We start from the raw sequence: 22,042 nt of genomic DNA, 5'->3' as shown, positions 1-22,042 counted from the left end.
CTTGTGTTTTCATGTTATTTTTGTTTGCCAGAAACATAGTTACATAGTTCTACTTTTATTCCAGCACCTTTTCAATGAGATGAACATTATGAGTCAGACCTCAATAAGAATTTCATGAGCTTCAAGGCTTCCACATTGTCTACAGATGTTCGGCTAAATCATATATACATCAGCAATGCACCCGACACAAGTCGCTTATTCAGTGCTTGCTGAACTGTAATGAAGAAAAGCAAACATGGACGAAGAGCACATTCACTCCTGCCATAATAGACAAAAAGAGCTGATGTTTGAAATGCTGCATCCTTGAGAATAAAGCTAAATGTCATGAGAGGCTGCATGTAACAAAGATTTTAACAGAGTTAAGGGGTGTTATCTGTCGTAACAATGCAGGAAAACTTTGGTAAAAACCACTGTGTGACAGCCTTGACTCTGGTTTATTGGTTTTGTGAATCACCAGAAGATATACAGAGTGATCCTGATGGATTGCAAACTGCTGTAATTTAAACCTAAATGTGAAATGGTTTTGTTTTTGTTTTGTTTAGTTTTTTAGTTTCAAATGTGTTTCATTCTATCATATTTTATAATCATCATTTATTGATCAAGTCTATATGCTGCTTGCTTTAGTCTCTTAGAAACAGCAAATGTAGGCAGTGAGTGACGACAATGTCAAAGACATTAGTCCAACCCTCATCAAACTGACACTTCGTGTGACTGCTTTATATCTGCATCAGATATTCATGCACTGTGCCCGCCCCGTTCGAGCCAAGATGGCGGTGACAGCTGCTTCCAGTTTCCTGCTGAGAGGTTATCAAAGGGACAAGCCACTCGGGTGCTTGTTTGTCTGGATATAGCACAAATGCAACCGGTTGATTTAGCCCTGGCATGTAGCACAAACCAGAGTGCTTGTTGTGATATGCATCAGATCTGATGACTTTTTTGATCTGAAGTGGATTTATTTGGTGCAGATTGTGATATGTGCTCACATCATGCATGACAAAGCAAAATAATCAACTCGCTGTTCTTGACAGAATGACTTTTTTTAATAAGCTATTTATAAAGCAACAAATACAGAAACTTTTTTTAAACTATGTCCCAAACATTACATTTTGCACACAACTTTCTGCTAGCTCTATGGTTTCCATTTGTGAAATCTGCACTTATGGAAACTTCACAGCAAGTCTGACAGACTGTAGGGAATGTAGGGATTTAGTTTGAGATAGGGCCTGACTCAACTGAAGATCTTAGCATGTTAAAACCCATGTTGAAAAATGAATGGAGGGACAAATCAAACACACAGCTCCACCTCTAAAAATCAATTTTGCCATTTATGAGAGGAAATGGTGAAAGATGAGAAGCATTTATTTCCTCTATTAAAGCCATGTACACTCAAGGACGGCAAAGATTTTCCTCTAACTTCATTTCAAGTGGCAATTGTAAACTGTTCTATTGTGTCCTTTGAGCTGAAATGGATTGACTCAGCTCAGCGGAAGACAAAAGACACAGCTGTTCTATCAAATCAGCTGAAGGCAAAGAATTTGTGTCATTTTTGGCAACCAAGAGATTGTTTCTTTTGTTTGTAGTGCATTGTTAATCATAACAAAAGCTGCTGTCCGTGTGAAATGTTTGCACAGAAAGCAGAGAAAACACATTCAGTGCATCAAATGCTTTCACAGGAATATTCACAGTGTACCAGGATCGGTTTCTCATTTTCCTCTGTTAAATTTTGGTATTGACATTTTGATCTTAGCGTTAGGATAATTTGTTAACATTTTACCATTAGTTTGCTTAAAAATGAGTCGTTTTAGATTTCACTGTTATTTTGATGTGCTGCATATAGATTTTGGTTTAACTCAGGCTTGTGTGTTCAGTTCATACAACACGCAGTATATCCAAAAACATATTTTTCTGTGATGTCATCCATCAAAACATCAAAATTATTCAAAGTCTGGGGTAAGACATTTTCTTCTATAATGCTCACCAAGGCTTACTTTGATCAAAATACAGTAAAAACGGTTTAAAATAAAACAATTTAAAATATTTAAAATAACTGTTTTATATTTTAATATATTAAAAATTTAATTTGTTCCTGTGATGGTAAAGCTGGATGTTCACCATCATTACTCCAGTCTTCAATGTCACATGATCCTTCAGAAATCCTTCAGAAATTCTGACTTGCTGCTCAAGAAACATTTCTCATTATTAATGTTGAAAACAGATTTGGCTGCTTAATATTTTTGTAAAAACTGGGATGCATTTTTACAGGAATCTTTGATGAATAAATCTAATATAAAAAAAAATTCTGGAAAAAAAAAATATATATATATATTAATGACCCCAAACTTTTGAACAGTAGTGTAATTTTAGAAAGTACTTAATTTTTTTTAATGCAGTAGATTTCTATATGTGTGTATATATATATATATATATATATATATATATATATAAATTGCTTTTAATTTTGTTATTTTTATTTTGTTTAATAATATTCCTTTTAATAAATAAAGAACATATTAAGAAAACAAACAATAATATAAATATGATTTAATATACAACAATTCTATATAATTATTAGATCAAATAATTTACTTATTCATATAAAATCTTCCAGTAGTGTGCACTTAAAAATCTGATCAGATTTTAACAGATAATAAAGAATGACTGTTGAAACATGTTTATTGCTGTTGACCCTTCTTGTCTGTTTTCTTTTCTCTCTCTCACAGACACTCACCTAAAGTGGTAAAGGCAGCATCTCAGGTTCTCAGTAGCATGTGGCAGTACAGAGATCTCCGGAGCCTTTATAAGAAGGTACTCATGACAGCTGTGTCCCACTTCATCTGTCCCAACCTGAGGAATTCATTTAGCATGCTAACTGATCTCCCACTCCCACTCAATTGTGTTTGAACTTTTAAAGACAATAGTTTAGAATGAAAACTGAAGGGTTGTTGTACCCCTCCTCCCCAAATAAAATGTGCGACCCACTATTTATTTAGCACAACACCTTATAGCCGACTGAAAACATTAATCCGCACTGACTAGCAAAGAATGCTCTTTTAAGCAGTAACAGCCAGGCTGAAGAGATATTTCCATTCAATAAGTGCTTTTTGCACTTACTATTGTGTGTATCCGTTCAGACGTCTCCCTTGCAGATTATTGAGGCAAACTTTGGCCTTGATTAGCGCTGACTGCATTCAGAACATATTGTATATTCTGAAGAGCATGATGAATAGACTGATGTGAGGAGACCTTGTATGAATGTTGCCATATTTCTGTGCAACAGCAATTAAAAGCAGGTTTATTTTCCTTTCCAAACCCATATTTTTACCTAGCATTGAGGGGCGTTAAATAGACAATGTGCTCATAAATTAAATTAAATTAAGGGGCAGTAGGAATTAACCCATTTACATGTAGCCAGACCTCTCTTGTTGCATTCAAACACAGATAATGCACCCAAAATAAGTTAAAAATTAACAAGGTCAAACCAAAATAAGTTTTTCTAATAGAACTGCTAAGAGCATGAGAATGGAAATCTTAGGTTGTGACAGACCACCGTCCCCCACAAGCACTAGAAGACTCTAGGCTTGAAGGACACACCATTCCTGTTCGCTGAGCACTGTCCGTCCTGACAGATCCGAGGCTGGATGGTGAGGGACGTCCCGGACCAAGCTCTATAATGTGTAGTTTCGCTCACTTGGCTCTGCAGAGCAGGCGTCACAGAATTACAGCCCACGGAGACTGCAACGGATGCCATGCTGACCTTTAGAGACGAGAAAAGGCCAAGAGCCGACTGCCTGTGCCGCTGAGATGAGTTTAGAAGCGTGTCTGTGGAAATAACGCTGCCCCCTCCCACACTGTGTCGGAGACAGAGCACAGCACTGGGCGAATTCAACAATTCCTGTTTTTAAAATGTCTGTAATGATATGTAATTATGAATGCTTGTGAGTTTACCCCGCTGAGCTTGTCGCCATCAAATTCAATGTCGAATTAAGAGCTCTAATTTCATGCATATACTATTAATTACCCTCTCTGTCTTTATTAAATATTTAGAGGGTTCGACAAAAAGGTACCATGTTTAGATTATAATGAAAGAGAGTAATTAGAACGCAGATTCCCATTATAATAGCTGACTAAATATCTATAAATAATATCGTACAAAAGACCCCAGCGCTCACAGGTTCACAGTGGCATTGTGTTCGCATGCCGCCTTGAGGCAGGTTATCGAACAGCTGCTTTAGCTGATGCAGATAAAGTGATGAGGTCAAGGACGTGGAGGACAGCTAGAGCTATAAATGCATCATTCTACAGTAATGCTTATTATGTACAGTTCTCAGAATGGTTTTTGAGAGATAGAGCTCTGTGGATAGAGCTTTCCCATATAGGCTGGGTTTGCAAAGATTTTTAAAACCTCCTGCAATCTACTCTGTTTCGTCCATCCCAGCTGAGCCCTGGAAATGTCACCAGGGATGGTATTAAGCAAAGGGCAGCAAGAAAGAGATTGCTATTATTAACTTTTGCAGAGCCCCGTCTCTCATCTCATGAGTGCATAATGACAGTTGTTCCACGTGGATGTGTCTTTCTCTCCCCCTGCTGAAATGAAAGGTGTCAATTGGATGAGTCGGGCCACCTGAGGCGCGATTCTTTGTGTTTTGGGTGGTGTGATGCATGAAGCCGAGAGAGGACAGGGAACACAAGAGGGGGAGGGAACAAAAACAAGAGGTTTGGGAAGCCAGACACCCCCAAGACTGTGAACAATGGCCCCGTGCCCAGGAAGTGATCTTCTGGTTATGATGCTTCTAGCCAATATGGGAGAAAGTTGTGTTATGGATTTTAACAGTCCTTAATAATATACTTAGTTCTGTGTGTCCAGTATTCTTTATTTTCTTAAAATATATATATATAAGCCTGAATGATTCATACATATTTCAGAAATGTATTGTTTGCGTTTATGCATTGCATTAATGGTCTAGGGAGGTTCAGATGTACTGTAAACTGATTTTTTATAGTTTTTATAGAAATAGTTTTTTTTTACGTTTTTTTGGCCTGTAATGCATAACTAATTATAATTTTGCATATTAATGTGTTTAATTCATATAAAGTTGCAGCAGTTGATCTGCTAGAGCAGAAATCTTTGAAGTAGTGCAGACGGCTTCCAGCTCCATCTACTAATAAGGTGTGTGTGTTTGTGAGAAAGCCCAGAAGCGCTTGGCTTGATTTACTCAGAATGACGTAGAGCCGGACTAAGATGAAGTAAAGTTCTTGCCTGAGAGAAGTTGCTTATGCCATTGATCTTGAGCCTAAAGCCTCACACATGTTGTGCTGAGAGGTGTTACATTCAACCTGGCAGCCTCCTGAGATGCAATTCCACAGTCATCCCTCCCCAACACTCTCCACAAGGAAGTATCACGGTAGTCAATTGCCTCAGCGACGCAAGGGAGCCAACGCAACAGCAATGCTCCTGGCTCCATCCGCCTCTGGGAGTATAATAATGAGCGCTTGCCATTGGTTTGCTTCAGAGCACATTTCCAAACCAGAATTTAATTTTTTCTATCTGCCTCTTAAGCAGCATTACTGAGGAATCACGGGTAGGCAGGTTGCCATAAATTACTCATCTTTGCGTGGTTTGCTTGGTCTTTTCAGTCTTAAATCAGTCCTGTAATGATGCTTCATGTGTTCAACTGGAATTAACAGAATAAATTGAGGGTTTGGGGTTTAAAAGATGCACATGCATTTACTGTTCATCATTTTTACACCTCAAGAGCCATTACCTTAGCACAAAAGTCCCTCAATTCAAGCACATTATACTCTCAGACCTAATAAAGAAGAAAGAAAGGAGATATGGGATGTAGTGAATGCAAAAAGATTCTTTAATTACATTGAAACTCAGTCTTCCCTGAAAGTATTGTTTTCAAAGAGGAGAAAGATCTTCAGAAGAAGCATGCATGGGTACTGGTATCTTCTTTTGCACAGCCAGCTCAAAGGCTGGGAAAGTTCAAGTTCAACACTTAAAACAGTGTGAGTAAAAGGAAATGAAAAACTCCCCTAGTGAAGAGGTCTTTAGTCGACAGGCGACAAGTACTGTTTTTTCCTTGTTCCGTGCCTCTCTTCAAGCACCTTGGAGCCTTCAAATACCTGTCCAATGTCATTATTTGCAACAGGCACATTAGATGGAGAGCAGTGGTTTCTCCTGCTAGAGTTTCTGCCGTGCTGGGAAAGTAGGGCAGCTTTGAACTGCACCGAGTCAGAGGGTCCAACCGTTTGATCTATTCCTCACCTTTCCAGCAAAAGGAATGTCATGGAGGGGCAAATGGGATGTCAAGGGTAGTGTTCTGTATTCCTTTTAGAGGGCTCGTTCAGTTGGCCACAAGTTTTTAGACCTTCTCCTTGTTTTACTCATTGTGCATCTGTAGCCTGTTAGCACAAATCTAGCTAACAAAACTTCAGCTCCTTCATTGACCCATTCTGTAAAATGTTGAGTTTAGTAATAGGATAAAATTGTTTACTCACTGCTTATCTTTGTTGATTTTGGTGGTTTTATGCTCATACTATGCTCTGCAGTAATGTCCGCATGAATCAGCTGTATGAATCACTTGATAATTTCTTCAATGAGAGTAAACTTATTTATAATCTTATGAATGCTTTTAAAGGCAAAGCATGGAATTTTTGCTGCTAGAGGGCGCATGTTCAGAAGAAACAAAGGCATAGTTTAAGGACAGATTCTGCTCATTCTGGTCATCTGTATGTTGGGTAAAGCTGTGCTCTTTTATCATGCTAGATACAATTGAGTGTGTTGAAATCTCTGTTGTAATGTTACTCTGTGCGTTCGCTCGGCAGCTTCTATGAGACCCTTGTTGTACACTGCAGTAAGCTACACCGATATTAGAATATCATATTAGTAAATGCTGGATGGTTTGTGTTGCTAAATGGCTTGCAATGAATTAAAAAATATCTTGTATGATGCGTTATCACTGTAACTACAAATAAAACTGCATCTGATTATGCTATGTTAGCCACTTAAAAAAAATAATGTTTTCTCTGAGGCATGGTAAAAACATGGTACTCGCATAATAACGCAATATCAACTTGTAAAAATCTTCAACATCCTTGTAGAACCCGTAATTCCAACTTGTAAACTGGGAATTTTCTAAGAACTATGACTTGTACCATGTGACCGCCTCAGATTAATTTAAATGCTATGTTTAGGTGTTGATAGTGTTGCCATAGAAATGCATAGTTCTGAGAGCAAGGATATTAACAGCTCCGATTAGAATCACATGCTGTCATCTCAAAATTATCGGAATTATGACATGGCTTGAAGACTATACAGTTTTGAGCTATATAAAAGAGATTAGTTTTCATTTCATTTCTATGCATGTATCCAAACAGTTGCTTACCTGTCTATTAAAACACATAACACATTAAAGTGTCTTTGGTGTTTCCATGGTTTCTAAAACATTAAAAAGGGTGTATCATGTCATTGACAAGTGACAAATTGATACAGTCCGTTACACTTGTTAAAACTGCATATTTCTCTGGATTTAAACGTTCTTGGAAACATTTGGAATAATGTAAGTACACAAGTCAACAAAATATATAACACTTCTAGTGGTATTTGGGTATTTCAATAAAGAAAATCTTACATAGTGTGCCTTTAATATTTTATACAGGCAACTTAATCCACTCAGACAGTGTATTTCAGCCTTTAGTTGTTCTTTTTAATAATGCAGTATATGACTGTATGATTTCAGCACACTCAGAAGACCCATTGATTGACTTTCACAGAGATGTGTCATAGAGCCAGTTGCCAATGGCTTTAGTTTATCTCCTCCATCGGCCTTTCAGGTTGCTTCAGTCACACATCAAACATGCTTTCTCTACAGCCACTGACTCCAGATCATTCATCCATTGATTTCTGTACCTCCATCCACCCATTGATTTTTGTAATGACTCCACACTTGGAGGCCTTAAACTAAACTGACAGGATAACAGTGGGATAATGTAGCGTATATAGATACTAAAAAAAGGATGTGTTGTGCACCCTCATCTACTAGACAAAACAAATTAAAGTACGCATTATTTTAGACTTTTCTCTGTTTCTTTCTTTATTTTTCTAGGATGGCTATTCACAGTATCAGTTTGTTGGCTCGGCCTCAACAATAGAGAGGGACAGACAGAGACCGTATTCATCCTCACGCACTCCATCAGTATCTCCGGTCCGGACATCCCCTAATAACCGATCAGGTGAGTATGCATATATATATATATATATATATGTATATACATCTTTCTCAACAATGACAACACATACATTTTACATATGTAGTGCTAAAATATTGAATTGTCCATGGTCCTGAAATGCAAGATCTACTGTACAGTCTGGATTTAAAACAATTACAAACAGCAGGTTGATTCTCTCTTTAACCCTGATAGAATCCTATTAAACTGATGTGGATTTCTCAGTGCATCCTGGGACTCAGGGTTAATGATCCACACTACTATTAGGGTTAGTGGATTCATGGCTGGCTGGTTGTGGTTCTAATACCTTTTCCGGTGGACTTAGCATCTCGCTGAAGCAGAAAAGTACTTTTCCCAGAATCAGAATTTGAGAGGGCTGTTGGTGGAGGCTGAGTAGCAGAAGAGAGAATTTTAGGACTAATGGGTCTTTAAATGGCTGGAAAGTGAACAGAGTGATGAAGTTCTTTTCTTCCTTAAATGCAAAATTGTAAGGGTTACATTTAATTTTATATAGAATTCCTTCCCAGGCCATTTAGTCTATGATGAATATATAGCCAGGGCTATCCTACAGTTTTATATATATATATATATATATATATATATATATAAATAATATTTATGTGTGTGTGTGTGTGTGTGTGTGTGTGTGTGTGTGTGTGTGTGTGTGTGTGTAATTATATATATATATATATTTTTATTTTTTTTTTATTTTTTTTACTGTATTTTATATTTGATGATAAAAATATAATAATATTATTATTCCCAAAAAACAGAGCCATTCAGTAACAATATTGATTCCGAAAAAATACATAACTACACAAAATATGTTTGATTTGAACATGACTGAAAATAAAATGTTGGGGTTAAGTTAATCAGACGTTAATGGATTCAGTGAAGGATTCATTAGGCCAATTTTGTCAGGGTTATTCATTAAAAGATTTGGGTCATAAGTGTCAATTCATTCATTAATCGGATTAAACTAAACACATTGTTTGTTTTTACATAATTCAGGCTGCAATCTCACGTCTCATGTAAAATGTAATTTAGTCTGCCATGACACTGTAGATTCAGTTGACTAGCGGTGTAGGAAATGTGGCGTATGGCAGTGCTCACATAATTCAACATGATCTCTGAAGATATTTAAAATAAATTGATTCATTGTCTGCTTGTTTTTCTCAGTTGAATCTCTGAGGTTTCCAGTCATCCACTGGCTTGCAACTAGTTTCATGCTGTTCTTTCTGCAGGCTTTCCCTCTATGGTCTGTCTGAGCTCCCGTGTGTGTCATGAAAATGGAGAACGGTAGATTTTTGCAAGAGATCAAAGCATTTAAAGTTAGACGGAGAGAAGGAAGGTAGGGGAAAGAGAGAGTGTAGCTGTGCTCTTTGGTGCAGAGCATCAGAATGTGACAGCAGGGTCTCGCCTGTGCTACTCAATTAACATTTCCTAAGATACATGTGAGCTCAAAGCCTAAACAAATTCAGCAAAACTGCAACACTGTATTATCAAATTTAAGGTAATACATTTATTTATTCCTTTATTTATTGTATAATTTTTAAAGTAAATCAAATTAAAACTGTTTTTTTTTTTGCAATTGTTTCAACATGTTTAATATGCCATGGCTAAGAGCTATAATTTTATTTATATATATAATATTATTCATAAAAAATGCATAAATCTGTCTGAAGTGCAAAAACAGCTGCACTCGATGTAACATCTGCGTAAGAATAAAATCAAAACAGTAATAGATTATAAATATTATTGGATGAGCCACATTTGACATCACTGTAAAATTAGCTGCTATAACCTGAAGCACCTGAGTGTCAAGACACATCAAAAGTGAATCACTCCCATTATAATCAATGGATACACTGGAAGCATTCATCTTTAAATTTGCACCATGAAAGCATTCATCACACAGTTTGCAGAGTAGATTATGGTTTTGTGCTTGGTGCAATTTATGTAGAATAATAAAGTAAATAAATTCAACTAAATGTTGCCATATTTTTTACTTTATGCTTTACAGTGTAAATCTTTTCAGTGAAAAATTATTGAACTGATATTTTTATCATTATCATCATTTTATTCATATCAGCAGACCTCACATTAAAATTACACAGAGATCAGTGTTTATGAGGCAGTTGCTCAGTTAAGTTGAAGCTCTGCCTGGTCAGTACATCAACATCAATGATTTTGGCATGAACTTTAATCCAGAGTTGATACGTTTTGCTCACATTTTGCTCACTTTTATAATTTAATCTTGAAGCACAGAGGTGATTAATGTTGCTATTAATGTTTTACTGAGACACATTGAGAGCAGCAACTCAGAGAACTTTGTTCATTTAATAAAGTACAATTGAGTTCATTACTGATATTTAAAGGAATAGTTTACTCACCCTTTGACCATGCAAGATGTAATGGAGTTTGTTTCTTTATGACAGATTTGGAGAAATTTAGCATTAAATTAATTGCTTACAAGTGTATCCTCTGCAGTGAGAGTCCAAACAGCTGATAAAAACACCTGAAATCTACAAGTACTCCACTCAACTCCTCTCCATCGATTAACATCTTGTGAAGCAAAAAGCTGCTTTTTAAGAAACAAATCCATCAAGGCATTTTAACTTTAAACCATCAATTCTAGTAAAAAACACCGGTCCATTATCTATAATAATGCTTCCTCTAGTGATAAAGTCCATCCCCTGTTGTTCTCTCACATCAAAATCCACAGACATATTTAATTAGCACTGTTTGGGACTGTTTTTGTTTGATCTGCACTTATTTCTCTACAGATTCAGACAAGCTGACAATATTACGGAAGCAATGGTTTGAAGTCCTAATGATTTATTTAATGATTGATTTGTTTCTTTCAAACATGCAGCTTTTCATATTACAGGACATTATTTGATGGATTGAAGTCACGTGGATTACTTGTTACTTATTATTGTCAGTTGTTTGATGGCATTCTGATGGCACCCATTCACTGCAGAGGATCCATTGGTGAGCCCAGGGAGCAAGTGATGTAATGCTACATTTCTCTAAAACTGTTCAGATGAACAAACTCATCTATGTCTTGGATGGCCTGATGGGCGAGTAAATTTTCAGCAAATTTTAATTTTTGGGTTAAGTATTCCTTTTTAGTGGAGATATCAAATGCACATTGTTACTGGATCGAAAGTGTTGGGAAGCAATCTGTAGATCACTTCAAATACAATCGATATGACGTGGCTGAGATTGAACTGTTTACCCTGACCTAAAGAGCTTTTTATTGTCACAATTTATCATTTTTGAGAAAGAAGGAAAAGTTAACCTTCACACTTTTTTTTATAGACATTCAGATTGCTAATTTCCTGTTGTAACCTATAGTTGTTCAAGCTAACTAACATTTAACTTAAACAACAAATTAATGTCATCAGGTATCATAGGAATTTAATTCGCAAAGAATTTATAGACAATAATGGTTGATTTTCCAAACTGTTGTGTTTATTAGCTGATATATCAGTTTATATTTCTCAGAATCAAGTCTATTCAGTGCTGTAGGCAAGGAGTTATATGTAAGTTTAGCAATAATCAGTTGTTCCTTTCCTAATGCCTGCTGAGCTCAGACACAAAAGCCCTTTTCGCCAAATCTGGCTAAATCACGAAGATCTGCTGTGTAGAACATATCTTCACAATATCATTTTTTCTTACATGTCCATCGAAAAATATTGTTTTAAATATATAAAAACCAATAAGGTCATCAACTGTTTGGTAGAGCTGCAGCTTTACCTGAAGACAATCAAATCAGAAAGCACTGCATACTGTGTTAAGTGCATCAGTAGTGATTTTCTGCAAAACTGCTTTATGTGTTTCTGAGAATCTGTATTTGTGAGGTTTATGGAAACATGACAGGAGCCTTTGAGAGTCTCATCGCTTGTTGACTCCGTAACCGCTGGAGCTTCTCAATATTTAAGACTGATAATTGGTTATGTGCATATTTTTGCAAAATAATGCTTTGTTGAGGAGCAATGATTAGATTAGGAGTCACATCAAGGCAGTTTAGAGGAGGGTAAAGCACTTGCGGTTATAATCTGATTATGGGTTTGAAATAATTAACATGCTAATGTTTCTCTTGGCCATTGTGGGTAGAGTGGTGCTTAAAGCTATTATGTGTTTTATTGGAGTGCGTGTATGAAAGAGCGTGTGTATATGAGCCGGTTTATGTTTCATGGTCAGGACTAATCAGTAATAGGTGTGTGTGTATATGTGTGTATGTGGGTGTGTCTAAATCCTTCTATGCTGGCCAGAGAGGTATTCTGTGCCCGTGAGCCCTCGGGTAGCTGTGTGCTTTGGAGATAGTGCCGCTGCCCACTATCCAGGGATCCAGGCTCTATCAGACCGGGCTTTATGAGGGCCGGAGGGGGAGTGGCGCTGATCCGGTTAAAGCATTGAGGCTGGAAGGGATTTTGAGGCACAGAGGGATACTCTCTCCTGATCTCTATGACATTCATACAGCTGTTTTGAAGTGGCTAGGACAAAACACAGAGCTCATGGACAGAGAGAGAAATCAGGCCAAACAGCCCAATTATACATCAAGTGATACATTTTAGATCAGGGGTGCTCTGTTCCTGCTGATCTACCTTCCTGCCAGCTCCAACCCAAATCAATCAGGATTGGACATCCCTGGTTTAAAAAGTACAATAAATCTGCTTTGATAATAATTCTGTATGAAGAAATGTAATCTCCAAAGTCTGTGTCATTTCCAAAAACAGGCAATTTGTCAGTCCACACAATGGCCAATGAGATTTCACAGGGGGTGGAGCTACCCACCTTGCAACCAGTCAGAACATTCTAAAAACTGAGTAGCAACACAACCACTCAGAACACAACACTGTAAAGTCCTTATGTGCTGAACAAACAAGTGTACAGCCATCATTAGAATTTTATGTTTGAACTTCCATTTTGGCGGTAGCTCTGTATATTTCTATGGCATAGCTGTTGATGAGTAATTAGCTGGTCAAGTGGATTTACTTATTGTAAAGTCAATGAAAGTTATCATGAACATTGTAATGTTTGATTCGAGTGAATTTCATAACAAGTGTCAGTAGACCGGGAAGATTTTAAAACTGGTTCATTCATAAATCTGTTCAGATCTTACAATGAGCGCAGTGCTGAAAAGGAACAGACAGGGCCACATAAGGTCTAGCAACTTTCTAACAATAACACAGAACACATAGCAACACCATAACCATTGCTGGGTAGATTACTTACAAATTGTAGTCTGTTACTGATTACAAATTACATGTTGAAATTAAAATTGTAGTCAGTAATGTAATCAAGATTACTAATTTTAGGTAATGTATTCTGAATGCTTTTGGATTCATTTTAGATTACTTATGACATAACTTGTTTATAGATTTAAATGTTTAATCCAGATTACTTGTAAGCAGTTTCTAAACTTCAATGACCATAGCAACAACCCATAACCCCTAATATTTTCTCTGGTATAATTACCATAGTGGTGGTGTTTGTCATATGTTTTTTTTTTTTTTGTTTTTTTTTAAAGATGGCACTTCAAGGACAAATATGGAACCTTTTGTGTGATTTCCTTTTTAATTGACTTAGGGTAGATTGGAGCTGACTGGTACAGTACCTGTTGGAAACATCCTTCATGCTGTCATGCTAAACAGCTCTAATTATGAATAATGATGCACATCTCTGCTTGTCCAGCCTCGTACAGGCAGGAATGATGAAAAAACACAGTAAGAAGCAGAGAGAGAAATTTGGACAAAATAAACAAAAAAACTGATTTAAAAAAAAAGGTAATCGACAAGTCAAAGTTGGAAATAGTGACATTAAGACAGGCAGACAGAACAATATCTAATAAAAAAACAATAGAAAGAAAATAGTAAAAACTACAAGGATGTTCAGTAAGAAGGGTTTGTGTGATGATTTGAATTGCAGCCAGTGCCCCTGCCTCACCCAGAGAGATGATCAGCCTCAAAGACAGGAAGAGCGACTACGACTCCACTGGAACCAACGCCAGTTACCATGGAAACAAAGGAGAGCACACTTCCCGAAAAGACACAATGGCAGGTAGGTCTAACATCAGGAGGAAGATCAGAGTTTTATTCAAAGCACTTAACAGCAAGAAAACTAGATGTCCACTTATAAAACTGTGAGTTTCAAAACTTTTGAATGGACAAAGAAAAAAAAATCTCATGACAAAGTATGAACTCCACCATTCATGAAAACATCCATGGGGAATTATTTTTCAACTGCTGCTGCAGAATGTAAGGATTTACATTAAATATGTATAATCATTTTGCCTTAATTCTAAGATCTATTATTACTTCAGTGTATTGTGTAACAAAATACATCAGAAAAATGTACAAATCAAAATTTGTTAGTGTAATGTTATTTTTTAATATATGTGAAGAAAAAAAATAAGACCATCTGGGTTTGAAATCTTGGCCAGCCACAAATACAGTAAGTGTTAAAGGGTTAGTTTATCCAAAAATGAAAATTATGTCATTAATGACTCACCCTCATGTCGTTCCAAACTTGTAAGACCTCTGTTCATCTTCAGAACACAGTTTAAGATATTTTAGATTTAGTCCGAGAGCTTTCTGTCCCTCCATTGAAAATGTATGTACGGTATACTGTCCATGTCCAGAAAGGTAATAAAAACATCATCAAAGTATTTATTCATCAAATTCATCAAAGAATTTGTTTAAGCATCGAAAATACATTTTGGTCCAAAAATAACAAAAATTACGACTTTACTCAGCATTGTCTTCTCTTCCGTGTCTGTTGTGAGCACGTTCACAACACTGCAGTGACACTGCTGACGTGTTTTCTTTGTTATTGGGCGCACCAGAAAACACGTCAGCAGCGTCATACATCAACAGCGTCGTGAACGCGCTCACAACAGACTCGGAAGAGAAGACAATGCTGAGTAAAGTCGTAATTTTTGTTATTTTTGTACCAAAATGTATTTTCAATGCCTAAACAAATTCTAACTGACCCTCTGATGTCACATGGACTACTTTGATGATTTTTTTATTACCTTTCTGGACATGGACAGTATACCGTGCATAAATTTTCAATGGAGGGACAGAAAGCTCTCGGACTAAAGTCATTAATGACTTAATTTTCATTTTTGGATGAACTAACCCTTCAAAGGGCAAAATCTGTTAATGGTCCATCATGCATCATCCCCGACTCAGGTTTGGTTAAAATAAGACTCAGAGTTCCTAGCTTCAGACCTGCCAGTGTATCTTATAAAAGAAGGATTTGTTTCACTGTCAATAAGTACAATTTCCAGAATTTTTCATAGTTGTTAAATGCTTGATTTATTTAAAAAAAAAAAAAAAAAAAAAAAAAAAACATTATCTGCACATTCACACACTCGCTTTCATCCTGCAGTTCAAACCTCCTGTGGAACATCCACATTGTTCCGGAACTCATACGAGCCTTCAAATGACGAGATCAAACACAACCAGGTGAGCAAAGAATCAGCTCGAGATGACTCAACTAACCAGGGTCCAAGACTGCATGTGAAATGTGTCTCTGATTGTGGAAAAACATCCTAAAATCAGACCATTTACGTTTACTACAACTGTTATGCGGCTATGTTAGGATATGTCATTAGCGCTTGTTTTCAGCACAAGGCAGCTGTCTTATCTACCAATCCAGAAATGTTTTGGCAAATAAAAGGCTGAAGATCTCTTCATTCTTGTATAGACCCCTCAGATGTTGTTTATTTGACTTTGTGAGCCATCATGCTATGCTAATGAATTGCAACTATATGCTTCCAAGTATATATATATATTTTTTTTTTGGCACTTTTGCCATATAGAAGATATAATACTTCTACTTGACAAGGTTCATCATAGTACATTTTCAGATTTCATATGGATTAAGTTTGCCAGATGTCACTGGCACACTTCTGCACCACAACGTATGTTGAGTCAGTCGACAGAAATGCTCTCCCAGACGAGCAGCTGCGATGTGGCTGATAAGCCTGGCTTCCACATGGATCTTTCCTTTCTGTAGCTGGAGAGCATTCAGCTCTGAATCTTTTTCAATTAGTAACATCTCATTTTCTGCTTCAAATCAGAATCAAAAGCAGCTCTGAATGGACAGAATAGTGTGAATTTAAAGGGTTAGATCACTCAAAAATTTTAGTTTGTGATCATTTACTCACCTCCTGTTGTTCTAAACTTGCATGGCTTGCTTCCATGGAGCACAAAAGGAGATGTTAGGTAGAATATTATATTATCTAATTTGTATATCTGCATAGGAAAAATTCAAAATTGCAGTTTCAGAATTTTGCATTATGTTTCTCGAGGTTAGCTAATGAAGTTTTTGCACCAATAAAATCCAATATTTGTAAAAATGCTAATTTTCCATCCTCATTTTCACTCTCTGTGAAAAATACTAAATTTTTAGGGGCGTCATCTTCTGCAGAAACAGAAGTAAATGCCCAGTGCTATGATTGGCTTACTTCACTGCACCATATCCATAATTAAAATAATCTGGCAGGGGGTCAGAATCCAGCACAACACCAGCTGCATATTTAGAATAATTCACAAAACAGTCCGTTGTGAAATGTGAAGAACAAACTAAAACTTTATCTCTCGGGCATGTCATTAAAAATAAACTAAAGTCATGCATTTCTAATGCTCAGATCTTTAGGTGGCTGAGATTGAGATTAAGTCTTACTCGACATCTTTATCCAACAGCAGTACCGCTTTTGTGATTGATGGACAGACATGAGTTCTTCAGAACACTTCTCCTCAGATTACGTACAATGCATATTAATGGGTGTATCTTGGATAACTGCATCACAATTTCAAATCTGAGCAGTTCAAAAGGTTAGAAAAGAATCATTCATATTTTAAACTGGTGGGTTAGATTTGAATTTTGAAAGTTTCAATATTTTGATTCTCCATTTCATAACACCTTTAGGTTTTCTTTGCAAAAACATTTTGCTATAACAGCAGAAAATTGTAGAGTTATTACAGTATTTTAAAAACACCAAAAAGGCAGTAAATTCATAAATACATACATGGCCAAACATTACTAAATTATTTGTAATTTTCAACAAATTTTTACCGATGTTACCAAAACTATGTTATTTCAACAAAAACTCAAAACCTAGCAGAGTTTTAAAAATGTATATACATTATCAAAAATATATGATATAACACTGGGCTATCTTTTGTTGAGCCTTGTACAATATAAAAGCACATCTGCTCCAAATCACTGTGTTTGGAAGCACAACAGCCACCTTTTCCTCCCAAATTTGAGATAAGACAATCTATAGGGTTCTGTTAATCAATTTCACTCACAAATTCTTCTTTCACCTCAGGTCCCAGTGCTGCCCGCTCCACAGGAGCCCCCACGCAAGGACTACGATGCATACCCCATCTATGAAAACTCTACTAGGAACTTTGAAGAGCCATTTTTTGAGGATCAGGCCCATCGTCCCCCTCCCGCCAACGATCTGAATATGCACCTGGGACTCAAGTCCACTGGGAATTATGTGGACTTCTACTCTGCTGCACGGCCCTATAGTGAACTTAACTACGAAACGAGTCACTACCCCGCGTCCCCCGACTCCTGGGTTTAGGACTTTGAGCACAAAGAGGCCGGGAAACTGCATGTGCATGCATACCACAAAACCTTTTTCAGAGAGTTTTGTTAGTCTAAGCTGGTTCCATGGCGAATATGAGCGGAGATGAGAAAAAAAGGAAAGCAAGAGAGAGAGAAAAGAAGGCCTTGACAGAGAGAGAAAGAATGCGTGTGAGATGAGAGAGAGCACATACTTTAAAGAGATGCGAAAGCTTAACCTTTGGAGTACAAAGTGGGTTATGTATTGAAAGGTATTTGAAAAGTTTAGTGGCAAAAAAATAAGAAATATAGCAGAAGAAGGTGAGGTATGTATGAACAAGAAAATTAAGTTTGTAAAATGAGCTACAGGAACAGCTTTTCACCATTTTCAAAACTTTCTTTTCATTCATTTGAAGTAAAAGTGGATCAAAATCCTTTTCAGGATCTTTTTCCCCTCTTGTTTTGTTTTTTTTAATGTAAAGTATTTAGAGTACATTAAAGAAATGCATTACACAAGTGCATTGTGTACATTACACAGACCACTCGGTTCTTCCCATGGCTTTGGGTATATGTTTTACAGTACAGAAAAAAAACTAAAAATAATAATAATCCTCTGAGAAATTTGTTAACCTTGTGTCCATTCCCCAAAATTATGCTCAAAGAGCAAGGATGTAAATGCCAGTATTGTTCATTCTGAAAATGTGAATATGTCTGTGGCAACTAAAACAAAAGCAGATAAAGACCAGAGCAGAATCCACTCTCCTTGTCAATGAAGTGCTTTCTCACTGCCTACAAAAATAGATGTAGATTTTTGACATAGATTCTTTTTTCAATTTCACTTTTTTCTTTCCTGGTGACTCAGTATGGAATAAAAATAAATGCGGCTATTTATCATCCATATTTGCAGGAAAACTGTCTGTTTTAGATCTTGATCTCAGTTTTCTGTTTTAACTGTGCCAAATTTTAAAATCTTTTTAATCAGCACTGGGGACATTTTTGAGTTTTTCAGTTACTGCTTCGATTTGTATCTGCAATTTTTTTCCCCAGTTTTTTCTTTTCTTAAGTGTGTTTTACTGGAATTAAGCGACATCTAGAAAACACTGGAATACTACCAGGAGGGCAAAACTTAACTTTGCAAGCTTAATTCCCTCCAAAGATGTAAAAAAAAAAAAAAAATGTCTCTCAATGTTAGTTGAGTGTTTGCTGTATGTTGATCAGTGTTTGCTATGAGAGGCTATGTTTCTGACAGGTTGCTTCTTCTGTTTGACTTGACCAGAGATAATGAACTGCTACACTGATATGTTAATAGAGAATGATAAATATATAAATATGAATATAAATATAGATCTATATAATTTTTATGTGCTGATATCAGTGTCACTGAAAGCAACAAACCAGAAAAGACTTGTACAAAAAAAGAAAAAACGATTCTGTTTACCTTCATGTTCTGATTCCAACAGAGAAAAGAGAAAATGAAACTTGAAATGTTGACCTGGTCCCAGTTGTGTTGTTACCAAGCTACTAAAATAATAATCATGCTGGATTTGGATGATGTTCTGATGTCAGGTCAATAAATTACTCTGTGATTTGGAGCCGTTTTCTTATATCCAGTTGACATGCCACAAAATCATAATTTTCACACCCTAATGATTAAAGCAGTTATGCCGGTATTACAGCAGGTTCTTTGGGGCAAGTTCCGCTACACAATGGCCACTACATGCTGAAGCTAAAGTCGGTTGTCAATTCACCTTTTAGTACTTTTTGCACACACACAGTACAGTAATTTATGGGAGTGACAACCACATTCTACCATACTTGCCAAATCTTGCTATAAAAATAATCTAATAATAGTATTTCCTTACATTTATTTAGCGCCTTTCTGGGCACTCAAAGCGCTTTACATAGAAGGGGGTAATCTCCTCAACCACCACCAGTGTGCAGCATCCAACGCCCACCACACACCAGCTAGCACAAAAATAGCATCTTGGGAATTCAGCATACCAAAATTTCAATACCTGCACATGTCTACTCTATTATCTCTTAAAAATGAGTTTCCGTAGTTGACATTCGTTCTTGTGACTTCTGGAAATTTACTCACAGCTTGTTGGTTGACTTTCACTATTTTCTACAGAAAGACACATCTTTGGATCAGCCAGACATGTTTGTCATTTTTGACTGGGTTAGCTGTTTTATCTGCCAGCCGCCCACGTTCCCACTTGTTACTAGGCTACCTACCACTTACCTAGCCTTTTCTTCACTCCATAAACTGTCCGCTACTCATGGCTCTTTCGAAATTTAATCCAGCTACCCCTGTGGACAACCGGCTGTGAGCCTGCCTGGCATCCTCATCGTCACTAGGGATTCCCGTCCTTTCTGTGTGGTTTGCATGGGTCTTCAAGGTGCTTAAGAAGCCATTGATTTCCCAGAGAACTCTAGCCATTGCTTGTTGCTCCCTAGGAGGCTCCTGCGTCAGAGGCTCAAGGTGGCCGCTACTCAGAGCACTGACTTGGAATTCCCTTACTCGGATGGGTAAAAAGGGAACACCGGCGCATTCCGGGGGACCTCCTGCAGTGCGGCCTCTCTGAGCTGGGCCAATCAATGCAACCCGGCCCCCTTTGAGGATATTTTGTTTGCTGATCCCCATTTAATTGACCGGCCGCTCGGCTCCAGGGATGAGGATGATGCAGGACTTTTCGATGTCTCTGATGACAAGGAGCCCATCCTGTCATCCATTGTCACTCAGGCTAATGCGTACACTGGCCTGCCCCAATCGGTCTTCATTGAGGTTTGTATGGCCGGCGGAAAAGTAAAACTTCTTGGATCTCCTCCCGGCCCTAGAAAGCAGCTTCTTCCCGTCTTCCTGGCATGTGTTAAACATATGAAGGGACTACTGGGCAGATCCACTCAATCTCAAATTTGGCCTTGCGGGTCTTGAGGTTAAGGACATGGCAAATCTCGGTATGGGTGATGCCATCAAGCCCTCTATAAAACTCCTGGTCAACATGGGAAAACAACTGAAGAAAGGGTCGCCATCACCTGACCTCTGGAAGGAGATCAACCTCATTCTCCATAATGCCCATCAGGCTCTCTTACGTACAAAAAACCAGAATGATTGGTTCACATTGATCAATGTAGCGGATCTGACCTGAACCAGACAAATTAAAGAGTCGATCAGGACTTTGGTTGAAACATGAGCCAAATTCCTCAGAAAGGCAACAGGAAGTCATGGATCATTCCGTGCCACAAGTCCGAAGCAAGATAACCAACCAACCAACTCTTTCACAAAACAGCTTTCAACATTAACACCACTAGAACAATCATTGACAATTTCAGCTTGATAAGATAACATATGATTTATGATACTGACAATATCTGATTGGTCAAGACAACATTTGAGGTGTGACCAACAGGCCAGTTTAAATACTCAGGACACCATAAAATCTTGCTTTTAGCTTGCGTTTAGCTTTTGCTATCAGTCATGCCGGCTTTTAGCTTTTAGTTTTTAGCTTTGCTTTTGCTATCAGTCATGCCAGCTTTTAGTATGCACTGTTAGCTGTTCTTTGAGCGCGGTTCCAGCGTGCTTCGGCCTGCACGCCTGCCGCTACTTAGCCACGATGAGAAGAAACGTTTAAGGTTACGTATGTAACCCTGGTTCCTCGAAGGAACAAGACGCTGCGTCGAGAACGTTTGGGGAACGCGTCCAGCGTGACGTCTCTGAATAATGTGTATAATCAGTCCAAAGGAAGGGCGAGACGTCATAGGCGGGTGACGTCAGAGACCAGGAAGCATAAAGCAAGAGCTGCAAAGCCGGAAATCAGCCTCAAAGGATGAAACAAGCGCCAGCCAGAGATGCCGGAAGTGTGGCATTACGACGCAGCGTCTCGTTCCTTCGAGGAACCAGGGTTACATATGTAACCTTAGACGTTCCTCTTCAGGAACTCGAGCTGCGTCGAGAATGTTTGGGGAACGAGAATGCCCACGCCGCCAGAATTTCAAATCTCTGCCTAGTGTGGAAGAGCACAGCTAAAGCAAGAGAAGGAGCCTGACAGAATTCGGGGACAACCCGTCCAGGCCAAACTTCAGAAGGAGTGAGTCTTGACCCCCAGGAGAGGGGAGATCAGAGGACTCGAGGCTTAGGATAACATCCTGATCACCGCTTAGCATAAGCTTCTTCTGGCCGGAGGCTTCAGCCTCAGCGCACCATGGAGGAAACATGTAACCA

The 22,042-nt window shown here is 37.8% G+C and overlaps 1 protein-coding gene across 4 annotated transcripts in view; it reads left to right on the top strand.

Moving 5' to 3' along the window:
• The window catches only part of LOC132123991 (catenin delta-2-like), a 316,895-nt gene extending 297,483 nt beyond the window's left edge, over nucleotides 1–19,412 (top strand). For 3 of the 4 annotated variants that reach the window (XM_059534705.1, XM_059534704.1, XM_059534707.1), the window contains 5 exons: nucleotides 2,721–2,805; nucleotides 8,109–8,235; nucleotides 14,167–14,298; nucleotides 15,628–15,707; nucleotides 17,579–19,412. In XM_059534705.1, the coding sequence (XP_059390688.1) occupies nucleotides 2,721–2,805; nucleotides 8,109–8,235; nucleotides 14,167–14,298; nucleotides 15,628–15,707; nucleotides 17,579–17,839 (685 nt within the window). In that variant the 3' untranslated portion in view covers nucleotides 17,840–19,412. The remainder of the gene's footprint in view (nucleotides 1–2,720; nucleotides 2,806–8,108; nucleotides 8,236–14,166; nucleotides 14,299–15,627; nucleotides 15,708–17,578) is intronic. The other variant, XM_059534706.1, reaches the window with a different exon arrangement.
• Nucleotides 19,413–22,042: the final 2,630 nt, after the last annotated feature.

This window comes from Carassius carassius, chromosome 42, assembly GCF_963082965.1.
Source record: "Carassius carassius chromosome 42, fCarCar2.1, whole genome shotgun sequence".
In the NCBI taxonomy this organism is placed as follows: domain Eukaryota; kingdom Metazoa; phylum Chordata; class Actinopteri; order Cypriniformes; family Cyprinidae; genus Carassius; species Carassius carassius.
The sequence above is the reverse complement of the archived record's forward strand: the minus strand, read 5'-3'. Positions and strand labels throughout refer to the sequence as shown.